This window comes from Helianthus annuus, chromosome 15, assembly GCF_002127325.2.
Source record: "Helianthus annuus cultivar XRQ/B chromosome 15, HanXRQr2.0-SUNRISE, whole genome shotgun sequence".
NCBI classification, from domain to species: domain Eukaryota; kingdom Viridiplantae; phylum Streptophyta; class Magnoliopsida; order Asterales; family Asteraceae; genus Helianthus; species Helianthus annuus.
In genome coordinates, this window is record NC_035447.2 from 47,316,310 (window position 1) to 47,340,224 (window position 23,915).

The 23,915-nt window shown below is 36.0% G+C and overlaps 2 protein-coding genes and 1 long non-coding RNA gene across 28 annotated transcripts; all 3 read right to left on the reverse strand.

Moving 5' to 3' along the window:
- Positions 1–1,075: 1,075 nt before the first annotated feature.
- On the reverse strand, positions 1,076–5,040 carry LOC110909680. 2 transcript variants are annotated; one of them, XR_004881941.1, is made up of 4 exons: positions 4,717–5,040; positions 4,332–4,497; positions 2,956–3,088; positions 1,076–1,384 (listed from the first exon to the last, which is right to left on the reverse strand). It is a non-coding gene; the product is annotated as an uncharacterized LOC110909680 (long non-coding RNA). The 2 variants fall into 2 exon arrangements; XR_004881940.1 differs by having other exon boundaries at positions 2,956–4,497.
- A 1,452-nt stretch (positions 5,041–6,492) lies between these two features.
- Positions 6,493–18,610, reverse strand: LOC110911644 (probable disease resistance protein At4g27220). 25 transcript variants are annotated; one of them, XM_035984556.1, is made up of 14 exons: positions 15,844–18,610; positions 15,291–15,737; positions 13,038–13,610; positions 12,183–12,830; positions 11,224–11,980; positions 10,901–10,961; positions 8,996–9,090; positions 8,735–8,814; positions 8,545–8,639; positions 8,295–8,447; positions 7,816–7,936; positions 7,579–7,725; positions 7,321–7,446; positions 6,493–6,893 (listed from the first exon to the last, which is right to left on the reverse strand). In XM_035984556.1, the coding sequence occupies exons 1-3, from the start codon at positions 18,457–18,459 to the stop codon at positions 13,362–13,364; spliced, it is 3,312 nt and encodes a 1,103-aa protein (XP_035840449.1). In that variant the 5' UTR covers positions 18,460–18,610; the 3' UTR covers positions 6,493–6,893; positions 7,321–7,446; positions 7,579–7,725; positions 7,816–7,936; positions 8,295–8,447; positions 8,545–8,639; positions 8,735–8,814; positions 8,996–9,090; positions 10,901–10,961; positions 11,224–11,980; positions 12,183–12,830; positions 13,038–13,361. The 25 variants fall into 25 exon arrangements, 11 of the variants coding, with proteins under 11 accessions (XP_035840449.1, XP_035840446.1, XP_035840447.1 ...); XM_035984553.1 differs by having other exon boundaries at positions 8,735–8,826; XM_035984554.1 differs by having other exon boundaries at positions 8,721–8,826.
- Positions 11,801–13,205, reverse strand: LOC110913719. Its single transcript, XM_035984310.1, has 3 exons — positions 13,038–13,205; positions 12,183–12,830; positions 11,801–11,980 (listed from the first exon to the last, which is right to left on the reverse strand). The coding sequence occupies exons 1-3, from the start codon at positions 13,203–13,205 to the stop codon at positions 11,801–11,803; spliced, it is 996 nt and encodes a 331-aa protein (XP_035840203.1).
- Positions 18,611–23,915: the final 5,305 nt, after the last annotated feature.

Sequence of the window (23,915 nt, forward strand, 5' to 3'; positions counted from 1 at the left end):
TAGGAAGCGGAGAGATGGACGAAGAGGATTCGGTAAGAAGAGAAAAAGGAGTGCGGGGTTTGAATATGCCCGATTGAGAACGGGTTTGCATAGGATGAGAGGGAGCGGGAGCGGGTGTGGGTGGTGGTTGGAGGGGTTGTGTTGGTTCGGGCGTGGGTTGCGATTGGAGTGGCTGTGGTGGGTCGGGTGGGTGGTTATTTGGATCAGGGGTGGGGAATGTTGGAAGTGGGCCTGTGCGTGAAGGATGTGGGCCTACGGTTGAAGGAGGCAAGCTAGGAGAGATAGTAGTGGGATTGGGTAGAATTGGGCCATTGTTGTTTGTAGTGAGGCCTGTGAAGGAGTGTGGGTTAGTGAAAATGAGAGGAGATGGATCGAGGAAAGTGTGAGAGGGGCCGGGTTTGGGTGGATTAGCAAAGGGAAAAATGTCCTCTGCAAATGTGACATGTCTTGAAAAATATATTTTACCGGTGGACACGTCAAGGCATCTATAGCCACGATAGTTTGCCGGGTATCCAAGGAAGACACAGGCAATGGACCGATGGGTGAGTTTATGTGGCCGAGTGGATGAGGTGTTCGGGTAACATAAACAACCAAACACGCGAAGGTGTTCGTATGACGGTTGACGGAGATATAGAAGAGATAGAGGAGCGGTATTATTATGGAGTTTGGTGGGTAGGATGTTGTGTAGGTAGGAAGCCGTATGAAGTGCCTCCACCCAAAAATTGGAGGGGAGAGAGGCATGAGTGAGGAGGGTGAACATGATTTCGTTTAAACGGCGAATCATACGTTCGGCTTTACCATTTTGTTGTGACGTGTGGGGGCACGAAAAACGGAGTTGAATGCCGTTTTTGGTAGCGAAGTTTTTAAAGTTTGTGTTATCAAACTCGCCCCCCATGTCACATTGAAAAGTTTGAATTGGCAAGCGAAACTGTGTGGAAACAAATTGATGAAAATGAGTAAATTTGGAAAATGTTTCTGATTTAAATTTTAGGGGATAAACCCAAGTGTAGTGGGTAAAATCATCCGTGATGACCATATAATACTTGTATCCTGCATGGCTAATAATGGGGGAGGTCCACAAATCACAGTGTAACATAGCAAAAGGCATTAAAGTGCGGGATACAGAATCAGAAAAAGGCAATTTCTTGTGTTTAGATAACTGACATGAATGACAAAGTAAAGGAAATTTTATTTTATTGCAAGAAATAAAGTGCTTGGATCGTAGAGACTCCATGACTGGTTGACCCGGATGTCTAAGTCGGTGGTGCCAATGAGGAGAGTCTACGGAGGAGACAAAGCAGGCAGTAGCGGAAGCAGGCGGGGTGAGCGGATAGAGGTCACTTGAACTGTTGTGACGACTCAGGATCGTGCCATCCTTGAAATCCTTCACAGAAAATCCAAACGGGTCAAACTCAATAGCAGTATTATTATCAATGTTGAATTGACGCACAGAAATTAAATTTTTGACGATGTTTGGATTAAAAAGAACCGATTTTAAATGTAAGGGTTTGGAGGAAATATTTAAAGTGGAAGATCCCGAACCCAAAACTGGAACTCTATTGCCATTACCAACGATTATTGACATCTTTGATACCATGTAAATGAACGTAATTCCTTGATTTACAAAAGAGATTACAGAGAGTATAAATAACTATACAATTGAGCCAATTACGGAACTATCTACGGAAACCACAATCTTCTAAAACTAAAACAATATACAAAGATATTTACAAAAATCAAGCCAATAATATTGTGTCAATATTATCGGCTAACAAGTAGTATGTTCCAAACACTTTAACAACTTGAGAAACTATTCTGTTTCGTTGGAGTTTCCTTTCACTATAAAAAAATTTGAAACTAACCACTTCCCCATTTTTCGCACTATTTTCAGAAATTACCCGAAAGGAAATTAAAGTAATTAATGTTAAAAAACAAAACAAAATGCTAACCGAAAGAAATATTAAGTAATTAAAGTAGTTGAAGATATACCTTTGCTAATGGATCACCACCCAATAAGAATTTTAGCTACTAAATATGGTAAATAATTATAATAATAAGTATAATTACTATGATTTTTTTTACAATTTCGAATTATTATTTAATAAGAAAACAATGATTTAGGATTCTATCCAATTGCAATAAATAGAAGCACACTTTTACACTAATCGTTCCAAGTTACACACCATGAGAGGCAAAGCATGTGGATCCTGTATGCGAGAAACAATATGTCCAACGAAAGCAACTTGTGATTCCAAATAAAATATGCAAGATATGCACATGCCATCAATATAAGATACTAAAGAAATAAGAAACAAAAATTCAAACTCGGGTCCAGTCAAATACAAACATGTAAAATCAGTCTAAAAAATGGGTCGAGTAAGATTGAGTATCAGGATAATACATATAGACTCAGATTGGGTAATAGGTCAAAACGGGTCATGTCATGTTGGCTAATGGGTCAAATCGAATTGGACCAAAATGCGTTCATGTCAAACTGGTCAAAACGGGTAATAATACATTTTCTTGCGATTCATTCAAAGCAAATGCTATGTTTGTATCTGTAATATGCAAACTGGTTAACCCACGCTGAAATAAACAACAGTACTTAACTGGCTGAAATTAAAAACAAACTTATAGCGATTTCAGTTATAAGGAATCTATGTCTCGATGGCGGGTCATGTCAGTTTAGGTGTCAGGTTAAAACGGGTAATAAACTAATAGGTCAAAATGGGTCGCATCAGATTGGTTAATAGAATAATGGGTCAACAACTCAAATCGGGTCACTTGAGCTTTTGTGTGTGTTATGTATATTTTAACTTTACATAAACCTATATTTAGATTAAAACTAAAAAATGGTGACTGGATTTAGATATATAAAGCATTACAGACAGATATGGATTGGGTTCACCGTAAAGTTTTAGCAAGATCATGGATTTAAGATGCTTAGTTGCTTACCGGATGATTTAAAATGTTGAGGATACTCCTGAACTCTGTCTCTAACTGTTTGAAGTGTCCTCTAATACGAACAATACTTCAGGAATCCAACTTAGAACTTTTGATTTCGTCCTTTGCTTTCAATCTATAACATCTGTAAACAAAAATAAAATAATAACAGAACCACAAATACATACGAGGAGTTTTATGAAGTATGCTAGAAGAATTTGTTAGTGGTTTGAACATAAAGTTTGGCTCTTCAAGAGTTGAATCTGAGTTTGCTCAACGAAAATGCTTACATTCCCATTCTACTTCTAAAGAGAGCATAACAACAGAACCACAAATGGCCGAATATACTATTACAATTGAAAAAAGGTAGTTTAAGGGCAGTAATGCAGTATATAGCTAAAAGCATCCCCTTTTAAACATCTACGAGTAGCATATCTCGTACATGACTTTAATATCAGAATCCTATGAACCACTATACTTCATTTAATAACACAACAAAAGTCTAACTTGAAAAGTTATCAAACATTTGAACTGATACAAATAATATTCACATTCACATATTACATGTATATCAGAGGAAAAATAAGTGATTCACATATATCCATTTGCTTATAAATCAAAATTTAACCTCGATGCTACCAAACTTTGGTATGTTTTAGATCTAAAGTAATTTAAATTCACTTTTAAAAAATATTTTTGCATTTGTTTTTATAATAAGTTATAAAAATGGACAGCCCAACCCGACAATTCTGATCCATTTCCTAAACATGGTTGGCGAAAATCTTCCAACATCTTGTATCAAATAAATTGTACTAATTATGCACCATTTAATAACAAAAATTACAAATTTGAATTGCAAAATAATACATAAAAGTATTTAAAAATAATGAACCAATATAAATACAAAATAATTAATGAAAAATTTACGTTGATACCCTAAATACTTATGGGAAATCAACAAAAGGCATCCTACATTTTTTTCATCTGGGATTCAAAATTTTGCAGTCACTTCTAGTATTAAAAGTGACAACCCATTATTTGACTTGATTAATCATAAATGTGCAAATAAAATAAATACAACGTGACATTTTTTTATTCACGTCTTACCCAATCGTGACCGATTTGGCTAGAGGAACAGTACTCGGGCCTCAGCAACCTACCTTGTAGCGAGTACTTAGAGCTTATGCGAGAATTTTACAAGCATGGTTATATGTAATCTATAACCAGTATAAACCAACTTGTGAGCAAAATAGATTATCACCAAAACCATTGACCAGTTCCACTTATAACCAAATTTTCAAGATAGACCATTTGACTCATTACAGCATCCAAAGAACGAATAAGCAGTCCTAAACACCTTCTAAAGAGCAAAGTAAAATAGTTTTTACCATGTCTCCTTTCGACTTTCATTAATAATGTCAATGAAGTCTCTTACAGGAACTCGTTGCTTCTTGGCTTTATTAACCTGGTTGCTTCTTAGCTTTATTAACACCGGTTCCATTCTTAGACATTTTGATAATAGCGTGGATGAAGTAAAAATCAACAAAACAATACCTACAATAAACAGGTATGAAACATATTACATCCAATCAGAATCGAAGTTACACCATGTTATTTATCAGAATACAAATCCGACATAAAAAAGTAAATCAGTAGAAGTTCAAAAATACATTAAAGGAAAAAACGAATATATAAACACTTAGAAGGTCGATTAAGAAAACAAATCAAATAATTCAACCTAACAGATGAATAAAGTTGAGATATAAAAGTTACCTCTTCTTATGAAATCAATAAAAAATGGAGGATGATGGTGATGGGGAAGAAAACTTGCAATGGAATCATGAAACAATTGAGGCAAAGGCGTGTTTGGAAAGAAAAGAATTAGCGTTTGGAGAGAAAGGGTGAGGCTAATGAAGGTGCCGGATGGGCAGGTGTGACCTCCGATAACCTCCATCGTCTTCCGCCAACAATCAAATATAACAAAACGGGTTAATAACACGTTGAATCGATTGAACTTCATAGACTTGAAGGTGAAGACGAAAGGGAAATCAGGAAGCGTGAAGGAAAAGAGTGAGAGATTTAGGGTTCTGTAAGCGTGAAATGAGGCGAATGAGTGATTTAGGTTTGTTAGATACTTTATATACCCCGGGTATGGTTGTTGCCATTAGGATCCCGTGTAAAAATTATAGCTTTCTCATATTTTCCCGCCAAAAAGCAAAATCTAGGGCCCTCATTGCTTGACACATCAGCAAAATTTAACACATTTATTATATATAATAGATAATAGATTCCATTCCACCAAGTTTAGTCCCTCAAGTTTGCCATTTTTCTTATTAGTCACAAACTTCCTTCCTCACTATTTAACTCATACTTTAACTAAGTTATTTAAAACCGATTAACCGACTTCATGCCATAAAACAAGGAAACACATTCGTAAGTTAAACATTTGGGTTTTGGGGCGTTACATTTAATAAATTTGATTAGTGGTGGAGGATGGTGGTGGACTGTCAGCACATCATATAGGTTGGTAATAGAGGATGGTTGTGGAGGATGGTGATAATGACTAGGAGTCTAGGAAGATCATTACACCTTAGGCTAGGGGGTGTGGTTTAAAGCCCCTAAGGGCTTTATTACACCACGTCAGATCCACCTAGGCGCCACCTCATATGTGGGCTTTAAAGCACATGCATTTAACTTGCATTCAATGGTTTAAAGCCCCTATCATCATTACCTAATTATTTTTTATTATATTTTGTATTTTTTTAATTTATATGCCAATTTTATTTAAAACAAAATAAAAAAACATAATTTCAATAAAATAAATCAAACAGTGGTGCGGCTATGGCGGTGGTGTGTCGGTGCAGTGGTGGTTGGTGATTTGGGGGTGGTGACGGTGAACGGATGCTTATGGTGGCGGTGATGTGTTAATGGTGGTGGAGAGTAGTGGCAGGTTGTGTTATAGAGAGAGAGAGAGAGAGAAGAGAGAGAGAGAGAGAGGAACTTTCAGTAGTTGTGAGAGATAAAGAGAGATATTATATTTCTTTATTTTTCATTTTATTACAAAGTAGTCCCTAAACATATAAGTTTTTTACACAATACTCCTTGAAGAGATGAAATGACAACAATGCCCTCATGTGCAAGGCACATGACCAGATTTAACCAAAAATTCTAATTGGGTTTGACCTAAAGGACATAACGTGCAAGATTTTGAAAGGTTAAGAACACCGCCTGTAAACTTTTGCCCAAAAGGACAGCGCCTGTAATTTGATGTATACATAAAAGACAAAACTTGTAATTTACTCTAACAGTTATATCATCATAAGTATGTAGTATGTTTGGATACAAGTCAAAACATCACAACCCCTATGTTTGAACCATGTTGGTCTTGGCAATAGCACCGTAGGGTTTAACTTCACGGGAAGGAATCAAAAATAGCTAAGAATTATATAAACAAGAGACAACTAGTTCTATACCCGTCCGATGGACGGGCATACTTATGGTATAATGACAAATATTTTATTGTTTCTATTCTAAACAAAACATTATTAATTTAAAACCCAAAAAAAATGTGTGAGGTTACTCTTAAATGTTAACCTCCATATTATATAAACAAAACGTTATTTTGGGCCTGGAATTCAGTCCGTCAATGATAATAAAACATTGATTTTGTTTGTTACTTTAAGTTGTTATACCAATATTAATATTTGATTACTTGACTTCAAACACAACTCATTTAATGTAAGAGAGCCCAAACACGGCTCGTATCAAGCATTCAGAAAGTCAATCTCCGGTAGATCATGAGAGGCTCGCCTCGTTTAAGCTTAGGATGTTATTGACTTTCTCCTTCATATGCGAAAGTTTGAACTTTTCTTCAGCCTCAACTTGTTGGTGCATATCAGATCCCAACCATGCTCGGTCTGGATGAAAGCTCACTAATGCTTGTTTATAAGCTGCATGAACATGAAACAAAAACAGTATAATTTTCCTACAATAATAATCTAAGTTTTTAAATCTTATTTAGTAGACATGAAAGATTAAGTAAAAATCCAATTACATTCCATCGAAGCTGATGTAGGGAGCTAGTCAAGTTTACACTTAGTAACTTTTAAACGTTATATACATTACAAAATACAACGTTAGTTGTTTCTCGCATTTTTTTTACTATTTACAGGGTCGCATGAACGCATCATGTAAAAGTGGTTTTAACTTTTTTTTAGATCTTTTGACCATTTTAGTTTTTATAAACTTGTAGGTCTTTTACTTTTTTAGTTTATGAAATTTGATAAAAGTTAACCATTATAACATTATTTTTATACACTGTTATTCAACACAAATCTGCCACTAGTCTTACTACTTTAAGCTTGGGATGTTACTGACTTTCTCCTTCATGCGCGATATAAGCTTGAACTTTTCTTCTGCCTCAACTTGTTGTCGCATATCAGATACCGAGCATGGTCGATCCGAATGAAACCTTAGTAACGCTCGTTTGTAAGCCGCATGAACCTGAAACAAAAACAACATTTCTAGATTTATATCTAAGTCTATAAATTAGCCGTTTAACAAAAACTAAACATTCAGCTAAATCATTTTAATACGGTCTGTATAAATGTATAACTATAACACGACATAACTCACCTGATGTGATGTAGTGTACGGGCTCTTGACGAGGATTCCTAAACCGCACAGTAATGAAGCCATATCATGACATGTCATTTCCAACTTCTTAAGGTTGTGTTGGACTTCAATACGATACATTTCTTTTTTGTTCATGATTTCCTCATCCTGTGAAAAAAAAACAGGAAACAAAAATAACGTAAAATGAACAATCTTTGAGCTGCCACCATAAAGACATGTTACATGAATTTTGCAAACCTGTCATGAGATTCTCTGATTTCTTCTACGCGTTGTTGTTGCCTTTTCTTAATGTCTAACAAACGTAACTCTTCAGCTTTTTACGTTCCAGTGAACGTCTCTGCTGCTGTGCTTCTTCTGCCTGCAAAAGTAAATAAAAAATTTTCTAAATTTGAACTTTGGTAACGCGTTAAAATGTAAATAACTCATGTGTTAACTAAGATTATAAAATTTAATATAATCTAAGATCTTTTAGCAAGACTATTTAGAAGATCGATTTAATACTTTGAAATTAGATTCTAGAGTCTAGACAACTTTTAACCCATTTGACATGTTTCTCTTTTACTTTGATTTGACCCATTTAGGATTAAGCACAGCCCTAACTGATCCATTCAAGGGTAAACGGGACAAGTTATTTTGAATGCAGCCATTATATGCAACAACAATACTTGCCCATTAAGAATACACATTTCATTTATTAAAAATATGTTAATACATACCTGTTAGCATGCTTAGCAACAACTTCAATGGTAATATAGTAGTCTTCCCCACACCTTGAAGACGAGCCAGTAAGATCATTGTGGGAACCGATTTTGTGAAGGTCAGTTCAAATATTTCTCCTCCATTAACTTCACCAGTTCATCACTTACAATCTGCACAAAGTAACTTTTTTTTATTATCCTTGAGAGATTATATTATGTGCAGACTGAATCATTTATTTTTAAATAATTGAAGGAAAAAAAAACTTACTTTGACCAATTGCTGATCTGGTTTGACTCCTCTAATCACACCAACAACTTGTTCACTTACAGCTTAAACAAACCTTCTAACAACAGAAGGCTAACCTGCCAACCAGAATCAGAAACTTAAATAAATATGAAGTGTATTATCACATACATACAATACAAATGAAACCTAAAGAGTACGGAAAAGTTTTCACATCCATCCGCTGCTAAAAGAGCTCTCCTAATGTCCCTCATGGGTTCCACGATATTCTCCTTCAATAGCACCTTAGCACTTCTGAAGCACATACTATTAATAGAAATAGCTGGTCAGTGTTAATGATATAAGAAATGACAACATGGTAAAGAAAGTCAAATAATATCACTCCATCTATATATAGGTATGAGTGTGAGAGTTTTTCAATTAAACACAAACCAAAAGCATCTAAAATTACAACTTAATCCATATAGAGAGCAACCTTGGTCCACAACACGTAGCCAACGATGAAACCCTCGAATTGCTACTTGTAAGCGCCCCTTGCGATTCAAACTCACTTATCATACTCTGCACAACCTAACAGCAAAAAAAACCCCAAAATCAACACCAAACCTACTCCTTTAACCCTAATATCATCCAAAAACCAAACAATACCTTCCAAAAATCACAAGACTGAGTCAAAAAAATAATCAGCCACACTTTATCAAAATTCTACAAGATCAATCTCCATTTCAGTCAAACAAAAGAAACAGATCATAATTACACATAAAACGATAGCAAAAACCTAAAAAAAAAAAAGCAATCGTATCCACCTAGTAGCTTCTTCTGGACTACTTCTAAACACAAATTGAACAACCAAAGAACGATAAACATAAACTAAATTCAAAAACAGAACTCACAAGGGATTAAAATGAACAAACTCTAATTATACATGAGCATCGAGCATCAGAAGATGATGACATCGATTTGAAGCTTCTAAGGCAGTGATTTTGGAGAATTATTGCAATAAAAAAAGCCTACCAGAGGGTTCTTCACTTCAGCCTTTTGAAATTATTATTCAACCATTTGGTGAGGGGTGGAAGATGCAATGGCGTACGGAGTAGTATTGGTGTTAATCGGCGATTAGGGCATAATGAGAACTAAGAAGTGTCTCCATGTGAAGATGAAAAGAAATTAGAAACAACTGCAGAAGGGCTTGAGATGAGGGTAGACGTGGGGGTTGTATATAGGGCTGGGAAGATATGAAAATTGTATGTAGTAGGTTAAAAAACTGATCCCCCATCTTCGATAACTGCCCATGGTCTTCAATTCCCTGAACTGCTCCTTCTAGAATATAGATCAAATTTCAAATAATGATTTCGGATGAGAGCGGTCAAACTAAAACTGAAACAAACCTCCCCTTGTAGAAGGTTTTTCTGAATTATAATGGTCAAGATTCAATCTCATCTTGATCTAAGGGCTCGGATTGCTTATTGTTCCCATTGACTTTAATGGGAATATAGAAATATATAATTTTATTATTATTATTATTATTATTATTATTATTATTATTATTATTATTTTGTTAATATGATTTCTTAATTCTTAATAATATTGGCAAATTAGTTTATTTAATAATTTTAAACAAAAAAGTGTTTGCATGTCTATTGATTTTAGAGTTCACGTTTGACGAAATTATGTTGTGTACTGGTTTCTAAATTATACATGTATATGTACTTGTTTTGTTAATGGTAGAGTTGTTATCCTTGCTTATATCTAAATAATATATTGATCTATGGTATCAATAGAAAAGTCAAACGTGATTATCACCTTTACTCTTCAATGTAGTGATATCATAATAGGTTACATCTTAATAAAGTTTTGGGCATGTGGATTTTTTTGAAGCATTTAGTAATAAAAACTAAAGAAACTATTTTGAAGCATTTAGTAATAAAAACTAAAGAAACAAAAATACACAAGCTTAATCGACTTCTCCCCAGTCGGTTTCTACTTTCCCCTAAACTCTTCCTCTCCAGGTGTTCATCAGTTGGGGCTTTGGTCCTCGGTTGAATATTCTTTTCAGTCGAAACTGAACAAAACAGAATTCAATGACGGCAAAACCGAATATTGAACACCCTGCCTCACTTGGAAGTTGAACCAAACCAAATTGAACAATCTGCAAATGGAACCAAGCTTGTGAAACCCTAAATTAAACCTGCTAAGGCAAATCTTAAATGTTTTTTTTTTTGACAATCCAAAATACTTTATACAACTAGAATTTACCTTACAAAACCTTGCTCATTAAACACATTAAGACATTTAAAATCAAAGACATTATACACATTAAGACATTTAAATTACTTTATACAATAAGACATTTAAAGTACTTTATACAACTAGAATTTACCTTACAAAACCTTGCTTATTAAACATACAATCTTCATATTCTACCTACAAAATTTATGCCCCTGCAGAAAATTGATGGAGAAAAGACGTGAAAATTTGACTATTGTATACATTTTGTTTTCCATCATAGTTTCTTTCTATTTCTATTCGATTCTAAGGTAAGATATTTGAATCTTTCTGTGATGTAACTGAAAATGGTCATTTATTAAAATGCGTGTTTTTACGTTTACACAAAGAAAAATTAATATAATTTTCTTTTCATATAATGAACATTTTTATAAATTTATACAGAAGGGAAGAATATGTAATTATGTTTATATGTACCTCTTCTAGTTTGGTCTCTATAAAGGAGTTGACATCTGTCCTTACATCACATATCCCAAAATTTGTATATATTACTTTCAGCTGAGGGGTAGACAAGTGTCCCTTGGTGAAAACTGTAATTGATGGGCAGTATTTGATTTGTAAAGTATCCAAAGCTGGCAACAAGAAAGCCTCCTTCCCTAGGCAAAATCCCTCGAGTCTTGAAAGGTTATCTAGTTTTAAGGAGTTTAGACGAGGTAAGATAATCTCATTTACTTTGGCATCACATTCTTCTTCTTCTTCCTTCACAATTACCTCCATCTTGTTGCACCAGCTTATATGTAGTTCTTGGAGTTGCACTAGACTACCAACCATGGAACATGTAAAAACATGTTCTAGGTTCCAACAATTGAAAATAGAGAGAGTTGTTAGGTTTGGAAATTCCAGTACCATCCACTGATTGCTCTTCCATAAATACTTGAGACTATATAAGAACTCTAACTTTAGTTGTGTTAGGTTTGGAATTGGGACAAGAGTTTTTGATTCACTGGAACCACTCCCTTCCACTGCTACTACTTCAAATACCTCTTCTAGCCAATTACATGGTCCTTTTATAGTAATTTGCTGCCAGTTGTAGCAGCGCATGAGATGGAACAATAGTCCTTCCAACATCCTCTTGATTCTCTATATTAATTTCTATCAGAGGATTCTCGATATTAATTTCTATCAGATTATGAAAGGAAGAAGGCATCCCTTTTGAAGATGTTGGGAATGTGGTCTACAACAATAAAAGAAACACAAGGCGTTTGTTATAGGTTTTGCAAAGAGTGTGAAACAAGAAATAAATGGTTGCTTCCATCACTATTTCAACAAATTTATTATGGTGGCAAAGATTTATAGCATGGAATTTCTTCTACTTTTCTTTCTAAGTTAATGCAATTGATGAAAACAACCATTGTAAACAAAAAAGGTTTGTATACCTGGAAGTTAAAACCATGTTCAAGACTGTGTTTGCCAAAGCTTGTGTGTACGTACTTGAGCTTTGGAGTTTCCGACTGACCAGATGTAAACACCACCCATTTAGGGCAATCATTGATCATAAGAGTCACCAATGAGGGACATCGGAAGTCATTCATTCCCAAGAAGAAACCCTTGAGGCTTGGTAGACGGTCAAGTTCAAGCGTCTCCAGATTAGGAAACACCACAACTTCTTCTTCTTCTTCTGATGACGTTTTGTTTTCTTCTTTTACAATCACTTGTATTGTGTTGCATCTTTTTACTTTCAACTGTTTGAGATGACTGAGAGTCTTAAGAGTGGAGAATGTGAATATATGTGTCAGATGGTGACACTCATAGATACCCACAGTTACTAAGTTGGAGAGTTGAGGGACAGCTACAGTGGTACTGTTTTGTAGAGGTAGACTTGTTAATGAAGTACCAGCCCCACTTCCTTCATTTTCAAATAACTCTGTCATCTTCCAGCAACTACTAATTTTCAGCTCTTGAAGCCTTTTCATTTGTCCTGCTGCATACCATGGAATTAGACTTGACAATGCCTCACAGCCACTTATGGTTATCTTTGTGGGGTATTGGCACAAGGACCAATAAGAGCCGGTTACTTGAGCACTCTGCAATGAATCACAAATCATATTTATTATTATAATGTTCTTATATATGATCACTTTCGTTTCAATCTCAACAAAACAGCAAACCAATTTCTCCCCACTCTTTCTTAGATACAAATACTACTTATTTTCATTTTACGGGTTTACTTTACAAAGTTTTAATTCTTAACCACATCGTTTAATCAATACCAAAGCATATTATTATGATACCTGGAGGTGATCATGAACGATATTCTTTTCATCATCGATACGCTTTAGACATGGGAGAGATTGAAGCGCCAGAGTGTCAAGATGAGGAAAGAATGCGGTGTCTTGATAAGAAGATGCAGATGTAGATGTTGTAATTTCATCCTCTCTTCTCGAAATAACTTCTTCCATACCATGACATTCATAAATAAACACACACTTTAAGTTGGATAAATATTTTGCCATAAAAGGAGACAACAAGTACTTTATTTTGTCACAATTGAACAAGGTAAGGTCTGTGAGGTTTTGGAATGGAAATTGCAAAGGTGGATGATGACGAATTAAGAATCACACATGACTCATCTTCTTCAAGTGTCCTAGGTATATAGTTTGAAGGTAGGGAAGTAGTAGTAGTGGGGGTTGAATTATTGCTAATTTTCTACTACTACTTGTTGGACTATCCATCTCAAACACCACCTCCCCTACTCTATCATCACTAATTAATTGAAGACTTTGAAGGTGAGGACAAGTGTGGAGAAGATAAGATGGGTATGTGACATCTGGAATGTAATCATCCACTTCTTTTATTTCATTAATCTGCATGTAACATTAAATGTAATTAACACTTTAATGTCTTCGTTTAACACTTTAAAAATACTATATAACATCAAGAAGAATCAAACTGGAAACAATGGAGAAGGCTCCTAATTTAAACATATTAGTCAACAATAATCTGCACGAAAAAATATAATGTAATTAACAATTTAATTTCTCCACTTTTCACACACATACTAAAAACACCTGCGAAAGTTCTCACAAATAATAGATATTTAGATTTGGTCATATTAGAATTAATCATTTTCAATTTAATAGTGATAACAATTTATACAATGGGATAGAACGTTTTTGAGTCCTTTTATATCCCATGTAGTTGCTAAGTGAAACAACCTACTACGTAATTAATTATTAAAATTATTGAATCTACCATATAAACCAAGTAAAGTGAAATAACTAAAAATATAATTTAAATTTCCGTTTTACATCTTATAGACCATTTATAATTGTTTTATAAGATAAAAATTGACCTTTGATGTACCTAGTGACACTCTCAAATCATTTTATTCCTTCTTTCCCTTTCTTCCAAAGCACCACTATTATAGGACAAATAGTAACTAGAATTAATTTTTTTCTTTTATTTTTGTAAATGTAAAATAAGTTTTGGACCTAAGTAGCACTGGAACGGGTACGGGATCGGGGTAGGAGGACGAGACGGGAACGAGGAACGGCAAAACTCAAAATTTCAAGATACGGGTACGGCAATAAAAAATATAAAAAAATAAAAATATATTAAACAAATTCCAAAAATACTACATCTTCCAAAGGTAATAATCAAATCATTTTCAAATTCCGGTTCATCTAGTGAGAGATCGAGAATCGATAGAGAATTAGAGATGATGAGACTTGAGAGTTTAGAGATTAGAGAAGCCGAAGATGATAGTTTTATTTGTTTAATGGCCGGTTATGGAATTTGAAAGGGTTAAAACTCTAAAAATAAATGGAAACGGGCTGGATACTTCTACCAGATACATCCTCGACATTGGAAACGTTTGGAAAATGTCCCCGATGAGTACCCATGGTGTTTCCGTCCCCGACAAGTACCCGAGACGGGTATGACCACATAAATGGAGTCCCCGTGCTACATAGTTTTGGACTAAAATGACAAGTTGAAATGTTTATAATGAAAATGAAAAAAAAAATACCTCTAGTTAAAACTAGGGCTTTCAGACGAAGTTAGGCAGTGTGATCAAAATGACAAAAAAAAATGGAAAACTTAGGGACCTAGAGGAGAAAAAAAAACTATTTGGACTAAAATGGCAATTTGGGATAAACCTCAGGGTCTAAAATGACAATTTACTCATTAATTATATTTATATAAGTAGTTAGAAAGTTCCTTTTATGTTTAATATTTATATAAATATAACTACTTGTGCATTTAAACTAAAACGGACAAAAATAAATGAACGAACATAAACGGACGTTCATGAACCTAAATGAACCAACTATGTTCATGTTCGTTCGTTTAGTTAAAAATTGTGTTCATGTTCATTCGTTTAACTAAATAAACGAACATAAATGAACTTCCCGCCGAACAAGTTCATGAACATTCTGCTCATTTACAAGACTAGGAATAACTTAAAAAATAATATAAATTTATATTTAACATCATATAAACCATTTATGTTTGTTTTATTTGATAAAAATTAAAAGTTGACGTACCTCCTGATTACTCTTAATCATTTTATTGTTTCTTTCCCTTTCTTCCTCCTCCATGCTAGTGAATGTAACGTTGAAGTAAGTGGTAAGTGCCCCCAAATCAAAATTGGTTGTGGTAGGTGTGTATATATCTGTAAAGTTGTCACAAGATTGTATGTGAATAGTTTGTACATCTCTAAAGCTGTTGACGAGGGTATGAGATTCATTTACGCCTTCAAACCTCCACAACTCTTTTAGCTTCCTTAGTTGCTTCACTTCAATCGTTCTTAATCTGCTGCTACTGTGTTTCCCCATTCCACAAACACTTTCGAAGTCGATGTTGAATAACACTTCAATGAAACCACACTCTTTAACTACAACCTCTTCTAAATGATTCATTTGACACGGCCATATTTGCTTCAAGTTCTCCATGTTAGAAATATCTAATTTCTCCAACTTAGGAGTCACACCCTAAACAATCAATAAGCCTTGTTAGAAATGTAAGTAGCATATGCCGTAAAAATAATAAATTGTACGTTATTATTTATAGCTTTAGATATTAAAATAATGTATGTACCTCTTTTTTGAATAATGGTTGCATTTCAGAATCATCCGGATAAATGCTCATGAAGTTGGGAAGGCCAGCAAGTTTCAACTCCACCATTTCTGGTAATTCAACAACATTGTCGCACACACGTACCATTTCTGGTAGATCCTCCAAAAACATATAATTCAACTTTTTTAATGTAACCAACCCAACTCCACTATCCTCACCAATAAGTGCTTCCAAACAAGGGCACTCGGATATTTTAAGCCGCTCAAGCTGCTTCAAACCATTTGCCATATCAACTGTAAAGAGGTGTGTCAATTCTGCACACTTGGAAATATGAAGGATTCTTAGTTGGGAAAATGTGTGATGCAATGAAACGTCTTTAAGATGGATCATATACTTCACTTGTAACCGAAGTTCCTCTGTTCTTTCAAATAGGTCTCCAATATTGCTTTCGTTAAGCTCGGTGCACTCTGCAACAAGGTTTAGCGTGTTTCTGAATGAATACTTTTCACCATAATTCAACTCACAGCCTACAGAGATCCTAAACCTTTCAAGGTTCTTAAAGGACACGCATGTTGGTTGGAGCTCATTATCATAAAATTCCAACTCTAATGCAAAAAGAACCTGTGAAAGCTTCTCCAATTCGTCACAATTGGCCTTTGCAAACCTAACAGGCCTACCTTTAGAAGCCCTCATATAAAGCTCTTTAAGACTATGCAAGTTTTGCAATACCCCTTGATCAATATAAAGGTCAACACATCCGGTCAAATCTAGTAACTTTAGTTTTTTCAACTCTCCAATGGCGGATGGCAACCTTCTTATGTTACAATCAACAAGGCTCAGTGTTTCCAAGTTGCAAAGACTTCCAAGAAAAGAGATATCATCCGTTATCGAGCATGAACGAAGAGAAAGTGTTCGAAGTGTGGTTGTGTGCCCGAACGTTATCGGAAGCCTGGGAATACCCATGTTCACATATGACACAACTTCAAGGTTTTTCATTCTTTTATACATATCTTCCGGAAGCTTAAAGAACTCATACCCGTCCATTAGAATCAGAAGCGAGAGGTTTGTGCTATTAAAGTCTACAGGAAATCCAGACATGCCTGTACACTTTAATAGAATTCTTTCACAAGAGTCTGATATAAGTCGCTTCGATGCCATGCTATCATGGTTGACAATTGAAGCTTGTTTGACTTTCGAGAAATTGCTTAAAACAAAAGCACGGACGAGATCATGCATTTTGACACACCCGATGACATCACTTTCAGTCAACAAGTTTGCATGTATGAGGTTTTCAACACAAACGTTGGCCCGTATCCTTGCGTCTGTTAAAGTGTGTACATTAGCAAACAAATTCAATCCCCATCCGTACATCATCAACTCCTCAACTGGAATATTAAAGTCATCTGGAAATAAGCCGCTAAGAAGAAAAATTGCTTTATCATCCTCCCTTTTGAGATTTTTGTAGCTCATTTCAAAAACTTTATGTACAATGTTATCATGGTCTTGAAGATCATGATGTTGTAAATTGGAAAGTGCCTCTTTCCATGCCTCCTTTTTGTTACCCCTAAGACTTTTGGCAATTGTTACTATAGCAATCGGTAAACCACCACATTTCTTCACAATATCTTCACCTATCCGTTGGAGTTCGTCCTGATCACCATCCAAATGGCAAATTCTAAAAAATAAAGTTTTTGCTTCAATGCCACTTAAAACGCCTACTCTAAAAATTGAAGCAATTCTAACACCCATCTGGGTGCAAACATTCTCAAATCGTGACGTGAACAACAATTTTAACCCGTTTGGAAGAGGACTTAGTCCAAAGTCGGTGAGCTCCACTTCCTTCCAAATATCATCCATTATTACCAAAATTTTCTTTTGACCTTGTTCTGACTTCACCTCAAATATCTTACGAAGACGATCAGCCCTTGCATCTTTTGTTGTTTCAACCAGTGTGTTACCAATGTATTCAGCAATAGCTTTTTGAAGAGAAGTTCGGTCAGTGTTTTCCCCAAAAACCACCTTCACGACTAAATCGAACATTTTTAAATCTTCGACAGCCTTCTTTAGTTGTTCCATCATCGTGGTCTTACCCACACCACCCATCCCACATAGTGCAATCATGCTATGGGACTCTTCATTTGATTGAAGGGCTTTTAGTGCATTATTAAATATCAAATCTCTAGACTCAAAGTTGTCTTGGGTACCCATAGTAGATGTGGATGGCTGTGTAGAAGTAGAACCAACCTCAGCAAGAGGTCTTTGCGCATGAGTAAACTCGATTTTGGATTCTCGGTCTTCAAGATCTTTTATCTCCTCCAGAATACCATAAGATTGTTTTCCAACTTTGTATCTCTTTGTCACATTGAAGCATCCAATTGCTTCTATTAGATTACTTCTTTCATTTAAATTTTTTACTTCTTCTAACCATGGCTCCACACGTGCAGGTACTACTTCTGTGTTTCCAACAGCCTTGTCCCGTTCATCTTGAACTTCTTGTGCTATGACATTTAGTTGCTTCATTCTAGTATCCATCTTTTTGACGTACTTTGTGGAGGATACCAAGAAACCCAAGTGTTTCTTAACAGGGACCAACAAAGATTCAACAATAGGACCAATAATTGGACTTACAAAATCCATTTTCCAAAACTGCAGTTTTAAATAAACAATAAAAACTAATCAATAACAAAGTGAAGGCAGTGCAAGCACCAACAAGAAGTTACTCATATATTCAATACTCAATTAAGTTACTCATCCATTTTCTGTATTTAGAATAGATGGGATTACTGTTATCAAGAGTAGGTTTAGAGATATTGGAAAAGCTTGTTGTTCTCATTATTCACAAGGGTATTTAAATATAATTACAAGCAATAATCAAGGAGTAGAATATGCTACAGTTACACAATATCTTTGAGTACCTAAAATATACAATATTTGAATTTCAAATATATACTAAATTAATATTATTTATGAGGTGTTAATACGCCCCCTCAAGATGGAGGATCCATTTGATGATCCAATCTTGGAACGAATGGTATGAATGGTGTTCTTGGGAGCGGTTTTGTGAGGACATCGGCAAGTTGATCTGTAGAGCTAATATGTAAAACTTGTAGTTGGCCGGCATTAACTTTTTTCTGATGAAGTGATAATCCAAGGCAATGTGTTTCATGCGAGAATGATAGACAGGATTTGCACATAGGTATGTGGCTCCAGTATTATCACAAAACAGTTTTGGTGTGTGCAGTTGTGGTACCCCAAGTTCAAGAAGTAAGTTTTTTTACGCACGAGATTTCCGCAGCTGCATTAGCAATGGCCTTGTACTCTGCTTCCGTGGATGAACGAGACACGGTCTTTTGTCTGGAGGAACGCCAAGAAATTATATTTGACCCAAGGTACAATATGTAAGCCGTAGTGGACCGGCCCCCATCATTTATGCCTCCCCAATCGGAATCTGAAAATGCCCGTAGGTTTAGAGGAGAGTCACGATGCAGAAATAGGCCATAAGGCACTGTTCCTTTCAAATAACATAGAACCCGTTTGAGAGCTTGCCAATGTGACTGTCTAGGATTGTGCATAAATTGTGAGAGTTTGTTGATTGCAAAAGAGATATCTGGACGGGTAAAGGCTAAGTATTGTAGGGATCCAATGAGTTTTCGATACGGAGTTGGATCAACGGATGGTGTTGAGTCAATAGGTGAGAGCGGGTTAGAGACACTTAGAGGAGTGAGAACATCTTTTGCGCCATCCATTTTGAAGGTGGTAAGGATATCTTGGATATGGCGATGTTGGGAAAGGAAGAGACCTTGAGGTGTAGGAATAACCTCAATGCCTAGGAAATGATGTAGAGAGCCAAGATCTTTGATAGAGAATTTTTTACCTAAGGCACGAACAAATCGCTCTAGAAAGTGGTCATCACTTCCCATGATAACGATATCATCAACATAGACAAGGAAATAGCAAGTGATACCCTGCTTATGATAGATAAAAAGAGAGGAATCGGATAAGGACATGCGAAAACCAAAGTTGAGTAGAAAAGACGTTAGCACATTGTACCATGCCCGCGGAGCTTGCTTGAGCCCGTAGAGAGACTTTCGGAGTTTGCATATATGAGAAGGAAAATCCGAATTAGCAAAATCGGGTGGTTGAATCATGAAAACATCTTCATGTAAGGTACCATGGAGAAAGACATTATTTATGTCTAGTTGACGTAAAGGCCACCGTTTAGAAAGAGCAATGGATAGGACGGCTCGAATAGTAACAGGTTTCGTGACCGGACTAAACGCGTCAAAATAATCTTTTCCGAATTGTTGGTGAAAACCCTTTGCAACAAGGCGTGCTTTGTACTTATCAATGGTACCATCGGGTTTTCTCTTGATGCGAAAAACCCATTTATAACCAATTGGTTTTTGGTTCGTTCGGGGCACGAGATCCCATGTGTGGTTTTGAAGAAGTGCATTGAACTCAAGGTCCATGGCACTCCTCCAGTTGGGATCCTTCATGGCTTGAATATGGGTCGTGGGTTCAAGAGTAGGAGGAAGAGGATGAAGGGTGGTGGAGTTGACGAAATTAGTGTTATAATATTTAGAGTTTGGTTTGGGTTTCTATTTAGGAGCAGCCACGGATGGGGTTTCGGGTGGGACCGAGTGTGTAGGTGGGGTTGAGGGTACGGTTGGTGCCGATGAGGAGGGTGTTTCATGGGCGGATGAGGAGGAGTTTCGTGGTTGATTTTGAGTGGTTGATGGGGTGGATGTTGCGTGGGGTGAAGAAGGAGTGTGGGTTACGGTCGTTGATGGCGGGTCAGATTGGTCAAGAGAATGAGGTGAAGTAATTGTGTTCGTAGAGGAGGAGTTGTTTAAAGATAAAGGCTGAGTAGAGGTGTCATTTGGAGAGAGAAAAGGTGTTGAGGGAGGAAGATTTGTGTTTATAGTTGTGGCATCAGTGGATGAAGAGAAAGTGGTGGGTTCATGTGGCGTATGAGATAAGAAATCATTAGATGGGTTAGAGGCTGTGATGTTTTTGTTTTGAGCAGGGAAAATATAAGGTATAAATTCTACGTGTCGGGAGTGGTATAATTTTTCGGTGATCGGGTCAAAACATTTGTAGGCAGATTTAGACGTTGAGTAACCAAGAAAAATACACGTTTTAGAGCGCATTTGTAATTTGGAGGTGGTGTATGGACGAAGCCATGGATGGCATAGACAACCGAATGGTTTGAGTTTTGAGTAGGTGGGTGATGTAGTAAACAACATATCGCAAGGAGATTTGTTATTAAGGATTGGAGTGGGGAGACGATTTATTAAGTAGGTGGCAGTTTGAAACACGTGTGACCAAAATTTTTGTGGAAGATTTGCATAGTGGAGAAGTGCAAGACCCGTTTCAACTATATGACGGTGACGCCTTTCGGCAACGCCATTTTGCTCGGGTGTATGAAGCGGTGCTGTGTAATGTGAGATGCCATGTATGTTGAGGTACGGTGTGAGACCGATGTATTCACTACCATTGCCGATGAATAAAGATATTAGAGGTGTTTTGAAAAAAAATTCCACTAAGGATTTGAATTGCGGAAAAAGCATGGATACATCAGATTTACGTTTCATGGGGTATAACCATATATACTTGGAGTAGAAATCAACGAATATAACATAGTATTTAAACCCGTCGATTGAAGTTTGTACCGGTCCCCATACATCCGAATAGACAAGTTCTAAAGGTTTGTTTGCAACAAAAGAGTTTTGGCCAAATGGAAGTTTGTGGCTTTTATTTAAAGAAAAGGATTCACAATGAAAAGACTCGTGTGACACTTTATTACAGTTAAGTCCTAATTTAGCAATTAAAGACTTCAAGACGTTGAACCAAGGGTGTCCAAGAGTGTGATGCCACGCGAGTAGAGATCCTGTTGTGGTTGCATTGACTTGTGGAGATGAAGGAATTGGTCCATAGTAAACATCATTGACGTTCACTCCCCGCATGAGATGCGCCCCCGTGCGTAGGTCCTTAACCAAGAAATAATATGGAAGAAATTCAACGGAAACACGGTTAGTTCGACATATTTTTGCGGCCGAAATAAGGTGATTAGGTAAGTGAGGGACAATGAGAACATTGTTTAATAGAAGTGGACATGAGTTTGTGTGAATGGTGGTTTTACCGGTGTGTGTAATGGGATGAGTTTTACCGTCACCTAAGACAATCTCATTCGGGCCGCCGTATTCGGAAAGAACCTGATTGGGAGCGGCGTGGCTAGATGCTCCGGTGTCCCACATCCATGTCGGGTTTGCAGCGGTTGGATGAGTAGAGGTGTAGTTTACCATAGAAACGAGTTGACCTTGAACCGGATAGTTATTATCTCGTAAAAAACGACCAAGCTTCCGACAATCTTTTGTCTTGTGTCCAGGGATGTTACAGTAGTAACAATATGTGTTGTTACGGTTTTGGCGACTTTGGTTGTTTGATGTGGGGCGCGAGGACAATGAGGGTCGGCTAGAGGATGGATGAGGTTTGTTAGAGCGGTTGTCTGGCTGAAATCTGGAGTGGGTTCTAGTTGATTGGCGTTGGGTCTGGTTGATTGTGGCAATAACTGGATCGGAGGCAGTGTCTTTTAGATTTCTTTCATGGTCCAGTAGCTTGTCAAACAATTGAGCGAATGAGATGGTGGTGTCGCGAGTCTTCAAGGCAGCAATAAGACTAGCAAAATCATCACCAAGTTGGTTCATGATGTGAACTACTAGGTCTTCTTCATCAACGGGACTCTGGGCAATTGCTAGTTCATCGGATATTGATTTCATATCATGTAAGAAATCTGTGACAGAGCGAGAACCTTTTGGGTTCTTGGCTAGCCTGGACTTAAGAGAAACAATTCGTGAACGGGAGCCACTTGCATAGCTTGAATTGAGGGTGTTCCAGGCTTGTCGCGCCGTGTCAGCGGATGACACAAGTGGTTGGATTTGGTCCGAACAGCTGCCAAGAAGGGCACTAATAATCATCTGATCTTGGCGAAACCATTGAAGGTAAGCTGGGTTAGATTTTGACACATCACTGAGGGTGAGTGTTTTTGCTAGTGGGTCGATGAGTCCGACGATGTGGTGATCAAGTTCAAGCCCTATGAGAGTGGAGAGAACTTGTTTACGCCATGAGGGAAAATTGTTGGAAGTGAGTTTGATAGGAAAGTGGGTAGAGGCGGTAAGGTGTACGATCTGTTGAGAAACCATTGTTGTGTTGCAAAAAAGAAGAACAGAGGTTCTGGATTTTAGGGGAAAAATACTCGTGAGAGTGTTTAGGCTCTGAATACCATATCAAGAGTAGGTTTAGAGATATTGGAAAAGCTTGTTGTTCTCATTATTCACAAGGGTATTTAAATATAATTACAAGCAATAATCAAGGAGTAGAATATGCTACAGTTACACAATATCTTTGACTACCTAAAATCTATATAATAAAAGAAACCAACTTACAGACACGTGTCATTCATTGAATGTATCCTCAAATCTATACTTATCTTATATTAACTAAATAAATAATAAATTAATTTTAAATCTTATCATATTCTAATAAAATATTATCCTCAAATCTAAATTGTTGATTTAATATATTTTTAAAACAAATATCTCTTTTTCCTACTTACCTTATATTAAATATATAAATAATAAATTAATATTAAATGTTATCCTAATTTATTAAAAATAAAACTTTTTTTTAATTATTTGGTATACAAAATTATATTTATTCAACTCGTATTTAACGCGAGGTTTTTAAAAATATAATTTTTTTATTATTTACTATACAAAGTTACATTTATATAACACGTGTAATACACAAAAATTTTAAAGATATAACCTTTTATCATTTGCTATGTAAAATTAGATTTATTTAACACGTGTAATACACGAAGCTTTTTAAGGATATAATTTTTTTATTATTTGGTAGATTTTTCAACCCGGCTATACACGGGGTTTTTCAAGATACGACGTCTTTAGTATTTAATATACAAAATTACATTTATTTAATTTGTGTAATACACATGGTTTTTAAAGATATAACTCTTTTTAAATCTGTTTAACACGTGTAATATACAAGGTTTTTAAGGATGTAATTTTTAATTA